General features: G+C 40.9%; 1 protein-coding gene across 1 annotated transcript in view; it reads left to right on the top strand.

The window, feature by feature from the left end:
- grb2b (growth factor receptor-bound protein 2b) overlaps positions 1–11,889 on the top strand; it is a 29,174-nt gene extending 17,285 nt beyond the window's left edge. The window contains exons 3-6 of the mRNA XM_056401783.1: positions 2,473–2,570; positions 5,817–5,939; positions 6,542–6,710; positions 8,657–11,889. Of these exons, the coding sequence (XP_056257758.1) occupies positions 2,473–2,570; positions 5,817–5,939; positions 6,542–6,710; positions 8,657–8,842 (576 nt within the window). The 3' untranslated portion in view covers positions 8,843–11,889. The remainder of the gene's footprint in view (positions 1–2,472; positions 2,571–5,816; positions 5,940–6,541; positions 6,711–8,656) is intronic.
- The last annotated feature ends 3,616 nt before the right edge of the window (positions 11,890–15,505 follow it).

The raw sequence follows: 15,505 nt of genomic DNA, 5'->3' as shown, positions 1-15,505 counted from the left end.
ATCTCACCTACAACTGGTGAAAGTGGCACTGTCTTGTTCGTGTGTGTGCCAGAATAAATTTGGCTTCTGCATTCCCAGTGACTAACTGAACACAGCACCTCTTCCTTCAGATCAGCACTCCTAAAACACCCTGAGGGCAGGCACGCTGTGCTGTGAGCCTGATTCCCTGAATCTGTTTTACTCCAGCATACATAGATCAAGCAAATCAGTCACTCGCACCGTCACATGTTGCTCACGACTATGAGCCCAGGGCGCTGTTTTAGCATCTCAAAATTGGCTTTCGTATGAGACAGTAGTTAGTGCGGCAGCAACACATGCAAGACTTAATTAAATCAAACACTTGATCTGGTCACAAATGTGTGATATATGGAGAAAGCGAAGGCGGGGTCAGTTGGAGTTCACAGTATCAGTAATCTTAAGACTCTGACATGCTGCTCCCTCGTTTGGCTAATGGGCGGTCATTGGGTGTCTGCAGCCAACAATCACATACAGTTTTTGCTGTGTTGTTTGGCATGTTGGCACGAGTCTTCCCTTACCAATGGTGGTTTGGCTGATTGAACATGTTGAATCTGTGGAGGCAAGTTAGTAAAAGCAAGATCATTTACTGACACAATTTCCCGTCATCATATCTTCCACCTCTGCCCCCCTTTTTTTTGTGTTTTTTTTTTTTTTTTTTTTAAAGCCATCATGGCTCTATGGATGGTATTTGCCATGAAATTTGATAGAGACATTTGTGGTCCCCTAAGGATGAATTTTAGTAACTTTGGTCCCCTGACCTTTCATCTAGTGCCATCATCAGATCATGGGCTGATGTTGCCCGCGCAACTGTAAGCAGAGACCTGCATGTTGGCAGTCAGCTGGCCACAAGGACTCTCAGTGTTGGATCAGTCTGCCTTTGAAAGCGCTGGTTCTTAAAGGTTGGTTTGGTGTGTCAACATACAGCCCAGAGGCGGCTAAGGCCCTTTTGTTTGAGTCTTGGCTCAGACAGCACAGCATTGACTAGCATAAACACACTAACCCTCTCTGGCTCTTCCCGTCTCTCTGTGTATTACAGTTTACCCCAATATCTGTAAGTCCATTGTGCTACACACACATATAGAAACACCCCCCACCCCTATTTAGCTTTTTTGGTTCAAGGCCACTCCCTCATCCAGTCATGCTGGTCTTAGCAGCTGGAGAAGGCCAGGGACAGCTGGCATTCTGCAAGCTCCCTGGTGCAAATAGACCCCGGCCACTCACACTACACAGGGGCCAACTGGACAGCTGTCTTGGGCTGGGCTAGGGGAAAATGATCAATTTAAGGGGAGTGGAAGAGGGAGGCAAAGGAAAAAAAAATACAGTGATTTAGAAAATAGAAGGACATGGGAAAAAATGTTTGAGCCTGACGTGCATCAAGGATCAAAGGTGGTGAATGAATGGCGTTTTACAGACTTGGCTCAATTCTTCTGAGTAAAACTCGAGTCATTCTTCAAATCAGGATTCTGCCTGACTGGTGAGATTAATGCTCGCCCTGCTTTACTTGAAGCTGCTCAAAGAATCAAACAAGTGACAGCTTGGTTGTGTGACGTTATATCACATCCTCTTTCTGTTGCTTTATACTCTGCTGATCTGTGGTGGCTATAAGTTATCGAATAGGCTTTGACAGCTTTTTGCATAATTCAGACGGCGGCTGGATGACTCAGTGCTGTTGCACAGTTTTCATCTGAAATTCATACGTGTCAAGATGTTGCAGAAATGCAATAAGGATTTCACATTAGACATAGTGTATTACAAGGAAGAGTTGATTTGCTATTATTCTACCTTTTTGTTTTGATTTCAGAAACTCACCTATTAAAAGAAGTTGTGCTAGAAATGAATTTTCCAGAGCTTTAAACGGTTTCACGTGGCATTAACTTGAGACAGACATTTAAAAAATTGTTTTAATTTTTTTCTTGAATGGAGCAACACTCATTTGCACCTTTTTTGCATTGGTAAATCAGCTATTGTAGCGTGAAGGTTAATTTCCTTCAGCGCCGCACATCTTTCATCAGCAAACTCACACTCTTACAAAGAGTCGCATAACATATATGGACTCGGACACGGATGGATGATCCACTAGCCCAACACACCTGCACTGTGGCTCTGTCAGACTTGAATGCCCTCGCAGCTGTCCCTGTGTCACTGAGGCGTACCGAATGTCTGTAGCTAACGGCGCAGGTCGCATACAAACACATTTGTTCTTTAACCAATCGCAACCTTGTCTTTTGAAGTTGTGTTTGTGGCCTATTGTTCTCTTCTGCTATTGGTTTTTAAGTCGCCTAATATTTGCCAACCGGTTTTCCAGCATACAGGACATGCACCATCTGAAGTCACAGGAAATTAATTCAGTTACCGTAAAGCTAAATTTAGTATGGTGCCTGCTTTCCATTGTTGACACTGGTATGTGGCACTAACCTGAACGACTTCTCTTTCTCTCTTCTTTGTCAACACCAGGTATTAAATGAAGAGTGTGATCAGAACTGGTACAAGGCAGAGCTAAATGGAAAAGACGGTTTCATCCCCAAGAATTACATAGAGATGAAAGCCCATCCGTAAGTATTGAGCACAAAGGTTTCTCTAATGTCACTTTTTTAATCCGTCTTTATGTATTTGTGAAAGTGTCTTTTTATATACATGTCATACATTATATGTTCTACTACTCACTTCTTTCTGGTCTTTCTCTTTTCTATGGAAAAAAAATGATTTGGTTGCGAACTACCAACCAGCACTGTCCTGTGTGAGTGTTAAAGCACTTTAGACAACGCCTGGCGAAATCCTTAGAGGACATAACCTCTGGACCTGTGCTCAGTGCCAGATTAGCTCTCTCTTTATTAATGTGCTTGAGGCCTCTTACGCTTAATTGAATATTGACCTTATTGCATCACTGCCAGGGAACTATCACGGCTATCTTTCTTTTTTTTTTCCAAGGGGAAAGTTATTGTATTGGGGTTTGTTTTTTTTTTGTTTTTTTTGTTCTATTACTGCTGCTGTGTTGTTGTTGTTGTTGTTGTTTCTGTGGCTTTTGTTCCAGTGAAACAATAATGCTCAAGTTTGTAATCTTTATTCGATGTTAAAGGGGAATCAATATTCAGCTGGGCCTGATCGTACATCTCTGATAATCATTATAATGAAGCTTCTCAGGGGTTGTTACAGCTTCAGCACATTCGTACTGAGTGCAGTGTTTTCTATAAATGAACAGAAAGGTTGCGCTTACATTTTATCTGAATCACCTGTCACCAGTGAGAGTCTGTCTCGCGCAAGAGGTAGATTTCACCTCTCAATTTGATCATTTCTTTTATATTGCGTTCTCATCAGTGGTTTAGGAGTCATTTTCCTTCCTCCCACTTATTCCAACCACATCAAAGGGGACAGGAAAGGCTGTGCCATTTAGCAGGCTGTGCATGTGCAGGAGCTGACATTTCTACAAGAGAAAAAACAAGAGAAGATCTGTTAAGGTGCTTTCATGTGACCTGGCACTTAGCTAGTGCAGAAGGGCATTATGTTACAAGTAGAGTAATTTCAACACAGTTTTTTTTGAAGATATTTATAATATAACTGCACCCACTAAACTTTCATCCAGCACATAATAAGGTCATTGACTGTGTCTCCCCCCAACCCTAACCTTACACTCATCTCTGTCCAGGCTGGGACCAAACAACAAAACAACACCACCCACCTCCCTCTACTTGAGGCTTGTGTGCTTGGTTGTGGTTTTTCTTTTTAAAAAAACAAAACAAAACTGCATTATGTATTTGCTCATTATGAGCTGACAAACAGGCAGAGCAGCAGCGAAACACACTCATCACAACTAATCAAGCAACTCGTTCCAATTAGTGTGTTTATACTCAACTATTAAAAACGTATTATTGTCAGCAGAGTCAGAGGAAAAAAAATGTCAAATAGGGGTGTTGTCAAAACTTATCTGCTTTTTAATAGTAAAAGCTTTCAAATTTGATAGCCTGCTTTTATTGAGAAATAGCCTGCAGGTCATATTACCGGTAAGGCTAATTCCATCTTTGCCTTCAGTGGTTGCGAGAGGTTGTCTAATGTGTCGTGTTGCTGGTCCTGATAGGCTCAGTTGTAAAGCTCTGTGGAGCAGAGTTGCTGCCTCCTTGGACGTCATCAGTAAAGTAGTTTTTCGGGAAATGTGTTTTTTTGTCAGCCCACTTTTCAGTCTGATTTGAGTCAGACGAGTGTTGGTACAGTAGAAAAATCTGGTGCGTTTCCATATGATGCAACATGTGCTAATAGTTTTTCTTTTTTTTTTTTGTTAGAAAGTAGGTTTCCTGTAAAATTGCACTTGAAGGAAACCGTCCCACACAGTAATGGAGGAGATACAGTGGGTGATGGGGCCATGTTGTGGCAGGAGTTTGCCTTTGTCTCCCATTGTGGTGACAATGTAGTGCCACCCGAAAGCGCCAGGCACCCACACAACCCAGCAGACATGCACACATAGCTGTGCTATACAGCAGCGCACAATACAGCCTGGCTCTGCTCCAAGTCCTCTCTGTTTCCACACAGAGCCTTTCCCCAACAGCGACTGTGTTTCAGTGGCTGATGCTTAGGTCTGTGTGACAATCCAAGAGTAAGAGTGGTACAACAGGATGAAAGCATGGAGCACTCCACCTCACAGGGACAGAGTGTGACTGACATTAATCCCAGTCGTTTCCTTGGCTCCATTAATTGCTCCGCTATCACTTTTATCAAACAGGGAAAGAGATTCAGTGCGCAGGTTTGCTGTGCTGCCAGGCCCAGATACAAACCAGATTAAGAGTTGGCCATTTCATTATTGATTTTCACCTAGGCTACATGTAAAGGAGCCAAGATGTCATCTTTTGGCTGACTGTACTTTTTAATTATTTACACAAGTGAAGAGCTTCCACTCGCTTTCACTCGATGCTTTCTCTTCCATCTTTATCACTCACTTATTCTCTCTGTCAGGGCTTTCTCACTGATGTATTAGTAGCATATATGCATCTAAAAATAAATGCATGCCACTTAAAAGATAGATTATGAACTTGCCTGCTGTAATATTTAAGATTTTTTTTTTTTTTTTTTTTTTTTTAAAGTTAATACTTCTCAACTTATAGATTTTGAAACACAGATGCTCTGGAGTTCACATTAGGAGAACTGTTAAACAAGTCTTTTTTTGCCACTATTACAAGGTAATGACCTCATCTGCTTCCTGGTATGCGGATGGTCACTGCAGCTTCAGAGGATTGTCCCAGGCTTGTGTAACTTTTTCCTAACTTCCTGGTGTGTGGATGGAAGGTTTATAGGGCTGAAGGACAGTCTGAGTTAATGCTCAACTACATCTAGTTCCTTGTATAATTTGGCTCTTTGACTGTCGCCCCTGGGTGGCTCGGTGGATCAGTGGTCAGCGCTGTCCTCACTGTTTTCTCCTCAGCTGAAAGCTTTCAGTCAGTCGGATGTGTGATATGTGCGTGATGTTTGTGTGATGTTCGCACCGTGTCCTCTCTGGGTTTCCTCACACTCTGTACAAATTTTCACACTGCTCATAGGTGAGAATGTGAGTGTCTGTGGTTGTTTATTGGTGTTAGCCAATGACCAGCGTTGAAAGCCTTCAACATGCTGCACAGCCCCCCCCCCCCACACACTGAGAACATTGAGCAACATAAAAGAAAGATGGACTGTCGTAGCACTGTCTGACACTTCTAAATCGCCAGACAGTGTTTCCCCTTCATTATACTCACTAAGAGTGTTTACAAAACCATCTAGTGTTCCTGTGGACTCCATTGACTCAGATCTCACCTGCACCTGTTCTGTTCGTCCTTCAGGTGGTTCTTCGGGAAGATTCCCCGCGCCAAAGCAGAGGAGATGCTAAACAAACAGAGGCACGATGGGGCCTTCCTCATCAGAGAGAGCGAGAGTGCACCAGGGGACTTCTCCCTCTCTGTGAAGTAAGTAGAACCGAACCGGTGTATCACTCAGAAAGAAAAACACAAAAAACATGACTCACACTCACACTGTTTTTTCTATAACATTAAACTTATATCACTGGACAGTTTCCACAACTGATCAGGTTCATAAGTTTCCATTCTCAGTGTGTCTGAGTCATTAGCACAGCCACTTCCTTATTCTCGTGAAGTCTCAGTGCTGCCCTCTGGTGACCAGTGTTTCTCTGAGTGTTGGAGATCAGCCCTGTGAGTACTTAGTTTTTTAGCTGACACAGACAGAGCTCATTTCCTCTTATTTGTCTGGCTCCAGTTTGACCTTCCCAAAAGCCTCATCAGTTCACAGCAGGTTACATGTAAAGTTGGTGCTAAGATATGGATCTTAATTACTGTCTGGACTGTCCTGGCTCCACTTAGGCAGCTAGTATTGAATGTCAGTCTGTTACTGGCATGACTGATTCATTTGACTAACACTTACCAGACTATCACAGACACACCTGTTTGATAAGTGAGGTGTGTGAGTGACCCACTGCAGTTATTTAAATCTGTGCACTGCCTCCCGTACAACTCTGTCCTCATAGTTTTCTGTTTTCTGTGACCTTCTGCAGGTTTGGAAATGACGTCCAGCACTTCAAGGTTCTTCGTGATGGGGCTGGAAAGTATTTCCTATGGGTGGTGAAGTTTAACTCCCTCAACGAGCTGGTGGATTACCACCGCTCCACCTCAGTCTCCCGCAATCAGCAAATCTTTCTGCGAGACATAGAGCAGGTCCCCCAGGTAAGAAGTGACATCTGCAACACTGGGCAAAAAACCTAATGTTGAACGTATATAATCTATGTAGAGGTGAAGGATTGTTGAACTCGCCAGAACCACACATGCTCGTGTAGATGTTCTCCCTCCCTTCTCCCTCTGGTCTACATCACTGGTTGATGAGTGAAGTCCTGAACTCTGCAGAGCCAGAAAGAGCATGTTGGTTGTCAGCCTAACCGCACATGAACTTACTGTAGCAATGTTGTCTGCAGAAATACTCCCCCTGGTTTCTGGTGGTGGTTAAAAAGAAAGTAAATTGCTAACGCTTGAATTATGATGTGGGAGAAAGAGACTTTCCCTTAAGATTTAAAAAAAAAAAACAAACAAAAAAAAAAAAACCTCTATCATTCAGTGTGTTATCACATCTTCAATTAGACATCATTAAATGACACGCTTTTCTAACAGTCATTTACATATCACACTTTCATTTCCCAGAAATGTACATTACTCACATTCATTAGTTTAAGTTTAGTTACATGTAATAAAACACATTTCTGTGACTGAAACATATCTTCAGTATATGTCCATAAATCCTGAGTGTTTAAGAAAAAAACGAAAAAGAGGAAAAGTTACAACATGAAGTGGCTGATACAGATCCATTGTGTTATTCTTTGTGGTTTCATAGCAACACTGAGTCAGTAGGTTGATATTTGTGGTTATGACATTTATTTTTGCATTAATGTCACGCATAGTTGAACCAAGGATAATAAAAAAAAAAAAAAAAATGGCTACTCTTCACTTTAAGTACGTAGCATTTATAAGCCATGTAATAAACATTTGATGTTAACACATTATAATGTAGTTATAAGCAGATAAAAGGACATATTTAGGTTTTCATTAATGTACAGTATTCAACTTCTCCTATGAAGACATAGTTTATGCTTTTACAACTTAATTTTGTTTTATATTATTATTGATCATCTGTCCATGCAACAGCCTCCGCTTATGGGTGTCTACAAAAGGAGATGTGGACAAATACATTGATAAACACTTATATATTTCTGTCTTATATCTTTTAGTAAGTGAACACATCTGACAGGTGTTTGGAGATCTAAACTAATGTAAATAAACAGGTTGGAGTGAGGTTTATTTCTGTAAATATTTAAAAATAACACACACACACACTGGCTCCTCCACCCATGCAGATTTATTTACAGCTGTGCTTTGATACGTGCGAGTCTGGACGTCAACATGAGCAAACAGTAGGAGGAAGAGGAAAGAGAGTATTTCTGAAATCACTTTGTTTGCGGCAAATTTGCAGCTTGCAGGTCAAGACAGGAAATGCAACCAAAAACCACTCCGAAAATAAAGAGACGAGAAGAAGTCGCAGGTGGAGCGGTGAGAGGGGAAGAGAGACGGTGATAGAGAGCTAACGAGAGAGGAAAGTCTGTGTATATATAAGAGAGATAGAAACTATAAAGGTTGTGATGATGTCATGTAGCAGGATGCAGCGCTGCTGTTTTAGTCTTCGAGGTTGACTACGATCGAGATTTGTGAGCAACCAGTGAAATTACTTTGGTTTCCTGATTGAAATTTCGTCAGGTTTTTGCCCCCTGTACGTTTGATATTAACCTTCATGTAATGAACAAAGCTGATTCTCTGAAATGGACAATTGGTGAAACAATTGCAGACATGAAGAACAGCTACTGACAACATGCTTCAAAACCAAAGGAGTGAGTTTGATGACGTACATCGAGGTTTTGCGCAGGGACCCGTGTGATCGGTCAAATTTGCGGGAAAGTTGCGATGATTGCGACATTCTGGAGGGACTGATGATGTCACTTTAACCAAAGTCACCATCAAGTCAGAAATCAGTTGTGAATGTTTCACAGTTGTTAATGTTTGTCGTGTCACTTTGCTAACCTGTTGTTCTCATCACTAACACGTCTTCTCCCTTTCTTTTGATCGCGCAGCATCCCACGTACGTGCAGGCGCTCTTTGACTTTGACCCCCAGGAGGAAGGAGAGCTGGGTTTCCGACGCGGCGACTTCATCCAAGTCCTCGACAACTCTGACCCCAACTGGTGGAAAGGAGGCTGCCACGGCCAAACGGGCATGTTCCCCCGCAACTACGTCACGCCTGTCAATCGGAACATGTAAACAGTCAGACCATGTAAACAAGAACAACAACAACAACAACAACCACAACACAGCAACCATCACCACCACCACAACCACCATCATCATCATCATCATCGTTCTTCATCAGCCCCCAATCCGACCCGACCCCACCCCTCCCCCCTTACCTCTCTCTCCCCCAAACAACCCCTCCACCCCCCACCCCCCTTCTCGGCCATTCCACGATAACAGGAGCAGACAGGAAGAACGCAAACAACTGAAAGAGAGAGAGTTAAAGCAGGAGTAGTGCTGTCGTAGGCGTCGCTGTGTGGGTGCCAGCTGAGCAAAAAAGTAAAAAAAAAATAAAATAAAAAAATCAACTCTTACTTGTGCTGAGAACGTTCACCGCCCCAGTGAACGCCTCGTCGAGGATTGAACTGTCTTTGAGGGAAATCTAAATGCAGAGAAACTAAAGCGTAGAGCACCAACCATGAAGATAACCAAATGATTCTACCGCTCCCACAGCTGCTTCTGTCTTCTCCTAAACTTCTTAACATTCTGCCTTTCTTTTGTTTTCCTTTTTTTTTTCTTCTTCTTCTTCTTCTTCTTCTTCTTCTTTTGCCGCATGTTGTTTTAATCTCCTAAATGAAATGCCTACCAATAAATCCCTAACTCTGTTTTAAAGAAAAAAAATAAAAATTTAAAAACATAAAAAAGAAGAAATGGTTTTAAAAATGTACAAAAAAAAAAAAAAAAGAAGAGAGGAAAGAAATGATGCCATCTACAGTAATCTACAGAAAGTTTCCATGTTTAAGTTCATTGGCACGTGAGCAGTGTACATCAGCCATTGGCTGTATAAATAAATCAACTATAGAGAGAATCCATTTTTTAAGAATATATATTATATATTTGTATGTGTTTGTCTGTTTTACCTCTCATCACAAATTGTGTTTTTTTCCATTTGTAAATTATGTTCAATCCTTGTGAGTTTGAATAAGACCTGGTAGCTCTAGAATGTGCTGAATTGTCAATTAAGTTTTTCTTTTATTTTTATTTTTTTCTGAGTCTATCTGAGGGCTCTCAGATAAAACAGCATGATATTTAAGGGGTCATCAGTTCCATTTGAAAAGGTTTCTCTTGTCTATAATGCAATGAAAGTAAAAGTTAATGAGAAGAAACCTGAGAAGAAACTAATCCTGTCAGGAAGCTAACGTTGACCAGCAAGTAGAGCCATGAATGCTGCAAGAGCTGTTGTATTACGAAGCCCTGTATAAAGGTCAGCCACCTTTTCAAAGCCAATGTATTTATTGCAGCCATTTTACTTGGGCGATGAATGTAGCTGACTGAGTCCATAGACATTAACATGAGGGAAGCAAGGTCAGAGAACTGAACTACACAACCACGCAAGGGATTTTAAAAGACATGCTGAAATAGTAATGTTGCGGATTATTCACTTAAAAAAAGAAAGAGAGTGGTGTATGAGGATATGTACAGGTAGTTAACATGCATATTCAAACACATTCATTACATGCATGCATACGCAGACGCTCTCCTCCTTGTTATACCTGCACGTAGCAAAGAGGATGAGTTTGGATAATCACATTGTGTAATCACCAGTGCAGATCTGCAGCTGGCACAGATTAACAGTCCAGAAAACTGAGAGATTGTCTTTTATGCTAAAAGTTGAGAGATCAGCTTAAACGATGTAAAAGATTTTTTTTGTTTTGTTTTTTTGTTTGTTTTTTTTTGTTTGTTTTTTTTATCTTTGTCCAATGTGGCGTGTGGTCAAGCACTTTTTTTTGTCAAACATTTTATTTCTGGTCCTGTGTGTGTGTGTGTGTGTGTGTGTGTGTGTGTGTGTGTGTGTGTTTGTTTACTGTGTTTGTGTTATTGGTTTGTGTTTTTCTTGTTCTCTCTGGATAGTGCCTTTCTCTCTGGTGTTTCAGTGTCTCCGACCTGCTACTTTGAGCCCCCTCCCTTTATGGGGCCTGCCAGTCCTGCAGTGAGAAACAGTGTACATAATCCAACCTGTCCCATCCAGCAAACCCCTCCCCACCCCCCAAAACCCCCTTCTCCCCTCTCCTACATCAACCCGCCTTCACCTTTGTCCTCACCAACATGGAACTCTTCTTATTTAAGTGTCTCTCGCCTCGTCTTACCTAATGATACGGTTTTGTTTTGTTTTTTTTGTTTTTTTATTTGCATTTGTTTTTTTTTGTTTTTTTTTTTTTGTTTTTTGTTTTCAATTAATAAAATGCAATTATTAAAAAATGAGAATCATTTTTTGTGGTTTGTATTTTGGAGGAGGATTCTCTCGTGGATCTGGTTGGTAACTGAGTCTCTGCAAGACTGAGCTGCACCTGCCGACCTGCAGCAGCATCAGCAGCGGCCACTGCAGCTCAAACACTATATATTATATTTTATCACTAATGTTTTGTTTGTGCGTGTGTTTGAGGTTTTACATTTTTAAAGGAATAGTTTGACATTTTTGGGAAATGCACTGATTTGTTTCCTTGCTTGATGGTTAGATGAGGAGGTGGATTTTCAACAGGCCAATTTTAAAATACACAAAACAAGAATATTCATTACAGTTGTTTCAATATTATGTTGTGTTCATATTTTAAATGAAGTTATTTTTGTGTTTCAGATTAATTGGCCGTGGTCTTAAAAAATGTCAAGTGCGACTGATTTATCCTAAAATTATTTCATTTCCTTAACATGCTTAACTTTTTCTTTTCTTTTTTCTTTTTCCTTTCTTGTTTTTACAGGTTCTCAGTGATATAAAGTTTAGAAACAAAGTTTTCATTTCTTTTTGAGTTTTTGTAAATAATGATCTCACACTTTTGTTGTACAATGTCGAAGTCTCCATCTTAAATGTACAGAACAGACTTATTTTTCCTATAAAATGCATAAAACTGATGAAAATGTTTATAAAAAATACCATTCACTTATCACGTATGTATCACGTATCAGTGATTAATATTTCGGCCACACAAATAACATAGTTTAGTTTGAATTTAATATAGATATGTCTACTATTGGTGGATATTTTGACATTAAATGACAGAAAGGTTATTTGAAAAGTTAAAAGCGAGCATGAGTCAAGGCGAGGCTTATTTCAAATGTTATGTAGCTTTCGTTTAAAATGAGTGTTGACCTTTTTCAAAATCTTAGATTCATTCATGTATCTTTCCATCTTCTAGACAGTGAGTGGTTTCCATGTAGTCTACTAACCAGTGCAGTATGATAATCAGCTTGCAGACTTGAAACTTGTGATGACTCATCCATCACAGTGAAAATCGGGCGAGCTTTGATTTTTTTTTGGCAGAGCTGTCGTTGCTTGTTAACACATTTGAAAGCACAGATGGTTTTGTCATCTGTGCCGGTTTCTGTCTTTGCGGGAGCTGCTTTAAAAAAAAAAAAAAAAAAAGGATTTGAGAGATGCACTCATTAGCTCTGGTTTGCTCCTCACCAGCACAACATACTGTGTTCTCACATCAGCACCGTTTTGAGTTGTGCATAGCGCCCATTAAACGCTACACTATGCTTATTTGACCTGTAATAAAAATGGGTTAAAGCGTGCAACAGCTCCCAAATGGTCACAAAAGGATTTATCCTCCTTGACATGCAGGATGCAGACGCAGTTAAATAGTTGTGTTGCATTAAATCATATGGGTTTATAATCTAAAAATACACCGGAAAACCTGCATATTTACAAAATTAGCAACCTATGCCTGAAATGGATTTTCTCCCAGACAGCAGAGAAACAGCGGTGAGTCAGTGAGTGGTTTTAGTTGAAACATCGGGGCTCATTTTGCAACGAAACGCATCCAAAGCGTCTCTTGTTGGTGTCGAGGTGCAGATGATGTGCATGTGTCAAGATGATCAAAACGAAGCAGTGAAGAGGAAGCTGATGCTTTCATTTTCTTGAAGAGAAGCCCGGGGTGCTGTGCATGCTGCACTCTGCTGCAGCCCAGTCAGATCTCTATAACGGCACGTTTAGCCACGGTCTGCTGCACCGTCTGCTCCACATTTGGACTTTTAGCACTCAGAGCACCACTTTAGCTCTTCTCTCCAGACCAGGCTCCGCTCGGACCTCTGCTGTTGTCACCAAATGCCTTAAGCAGACACTGTTACATCAGGGTTGCTGTCCTCTTTTCTAGCCCTCTCATCTGCAGCGTGTTCCAGGCATGAGAGAGCTCGGCCTTGCTCCGGTGCTGCTCTTCATCTGTCTGACCTTTAACCACTAATGTGTCTCAGAGAGGCGGCTGCACTGTGGCCTCCGTTGTCCACAGGCTGTCATTCAAATAGAATTAATATTTTCCGATGTAGATTATCTATATGAAATTATAAGTCTCTCATAATTGTGTACGGCTTTTTTTTTTTTTTTTTTTTTTTAAAGTAAAGGCCTAAGCACAAAGTCTGCCCCAGGGGTTTTTACCTCTTAAGCTTGACTAGGCCGTTTGCCATATGGTGCTTCTATAGTAGCGGACAACAGTTGTGCCAGCACTAAAAGCCCCACAGCTCGGCACCGTGTTTGGACATTTTAAGATGATTTGAGGATTTGCAAGTGAGGAGGACATTTTGTGCAGAGTTGAGAAGATTATTGTTAGTGTGTGAACTAGTGACCCGTTTGTGCACGTCCCTCAGCATCATAATTATAGTCACTGATATTTTCAGCTCAATCCACTCAAACACACGGTTTGACATGATTTTCAGAGACAGATATTATTCGAGGTAGATAGAATAAGATGTCAGGGTTCGGTTAGGTGTTTGGCAAATGTTTGCTGTTCTGTGTTGTATGTTCAGGTGCTTCGCCTGTATCATGGCTGGATGACAGAACAGGTTTTACCAGCACAGTATCAGGAACCCCCTGGACCGGAGCCTCTGTATCAAGTCGCTGTTGGAAAGTTGGAAAAGTAATTAAATGATTACAAAGAGACACGAAATCAAACACAAAGAAATGCAAAGTGACTAACAAAGACATTCAAAACAAGGAGAAGATGCGAGATGACTACAAAGAGACGCAAAAATGTCAACATAGACGCAAATCAACCACTAAGAGACGCAAGATGAGCACAAAGTGGCACAGAGAGACATTTGTAGTCGTTTTGTGTCTCTTTGAGTCTCAGTGTCGGAGGGATGGTGTTGGATTTTTATGCGTCTGTGTCCAGGGGCCACTTTAAGGTATTTGGAGTTACAAAATGCAGCTCGTAACTGATATAATTCTATATTAAAATATTTAAAATGTTTATTTTTCATTCATTTATTGCACTGAAAAACACAGTGTAATTTTTTTTTTCTTTTTTTTTTTTAAAAGCACAGTTTATCATTACTTTATATCACGGCCCCCCTCGATCCAAAAGTTTGAAAAACTTCCCCCGAGCTCGAGTTCTTCCGAATCTATTTCTGTCCACGTTTACGGCTTTTAATGATATCACCTGAGTGGGCCGCAAAGTGCAACCTTAACTCTCTCATGTAATATATTAAATCATGAACCCATGGAAACAATCGGTGTCCCTGTGTAGGTGTCTGATATCAGATCACTCATTTCAACTGTATGAACGCATGCATTTATCTGGCATGCAAAGGTTGAGACTTTCCACTCCACTCCCTGCTCACAGACGGATAAACGAGATGAGCACAAAACGCACCCTGACACGCTCCTGCCCCACGGTGACCTCTGTGGCTGGGGTTTGGTTTTTTTCGAGGGAGACCTCTGGATCACATTAGGTGGAAATCTGGAGTTCAGAAGTTGCAATTCGAGGCCTAAACTCTCTCCAGTTTCTCTGTCATACTCTGTCAGAACATCGTAGTGAGGCAGTTTTAACTTGTTTAAGCTCTCCTCATGTAAAACAGCCTGTATATTTCAAACACAGGAGTCTTTCTACCTCAGCCAGCCTGGTCCTGCTGCTGCCAAATGTCTCATGGCAAAACAGTCATTTAAAGTCAGACAGGTACACACAACTGAGAGGAGACATGTGGGAGGAGAGCTTATCCACTTAAACTGTTTCACTCTAGCATTAAAAAACAGCTGCAGTCAAACGATGACACCAAATATAAATATTTGAAATAACTTACAGTATGTGACAGAGTTTTTTTCCCCCCCAACATCAATCCAAGTTTATTCAAGCTGACTTGGTGTCCTGAGACCAGTGCATGTATTTTTGGTTTATTACTGCCACCTACTGTCTGATCTCCACAGTTTATTACCTGTTAAATCACTTCTTTGTTGTTGTTTTTTTGTCTGTATTTTTTTAATTGTAGAACAAGCTGGATGTGGACGAATACTATAATTTTCAGAATCACTGGGAAACGTTGAAAGATACAGATAATAAAAACATTTTTACAATACTGCTAGATATCAAATATATCTAACATATGGACCAGATCGTGACAATACAGGTCATGTTGCCTGCTGTATTTATTTAGTGCAGTTGTTGAATTGTTGACATTTGAACCACAGTATGACAAAGTACAAAGAGTTAAACAAAGATTTGCCCCTAAGGAAAGCTCCTCTCCACTAACAGATATAAATTAAGGATTTTTAGATTTGGACTCAATTAATTTACTGAAATAAAATCACAGCAGTCCTAGCGATGTCGCCCGGTCGAACAATAGAGGGCGCTGTTTCATCATTTTAAACCATTAGAGTGGCGACTCCAGCCACCTCCAGTGCTGCTTTGATGACACTGAACGCGACAT

Source organism: Seriola aureovittata, chromosome 17 (assembly GCF_021018895.1).
Source record: "Seriola aureovittata isolate HTS-2021-v1 ecotype China chromosome 17, ASM2101889v1, whole genome shotgun sequence".
In the NCBI taxonomy this organism is placed as follows: Eukaryota; Metazoa; Chordata; class Actinopteri; order Carangiformes; family Carangidae; genus Seriola; species Seriola aureovittata.
This window is presented reverse-complemented; position numbering and strand designations above follow the sequence as displayed.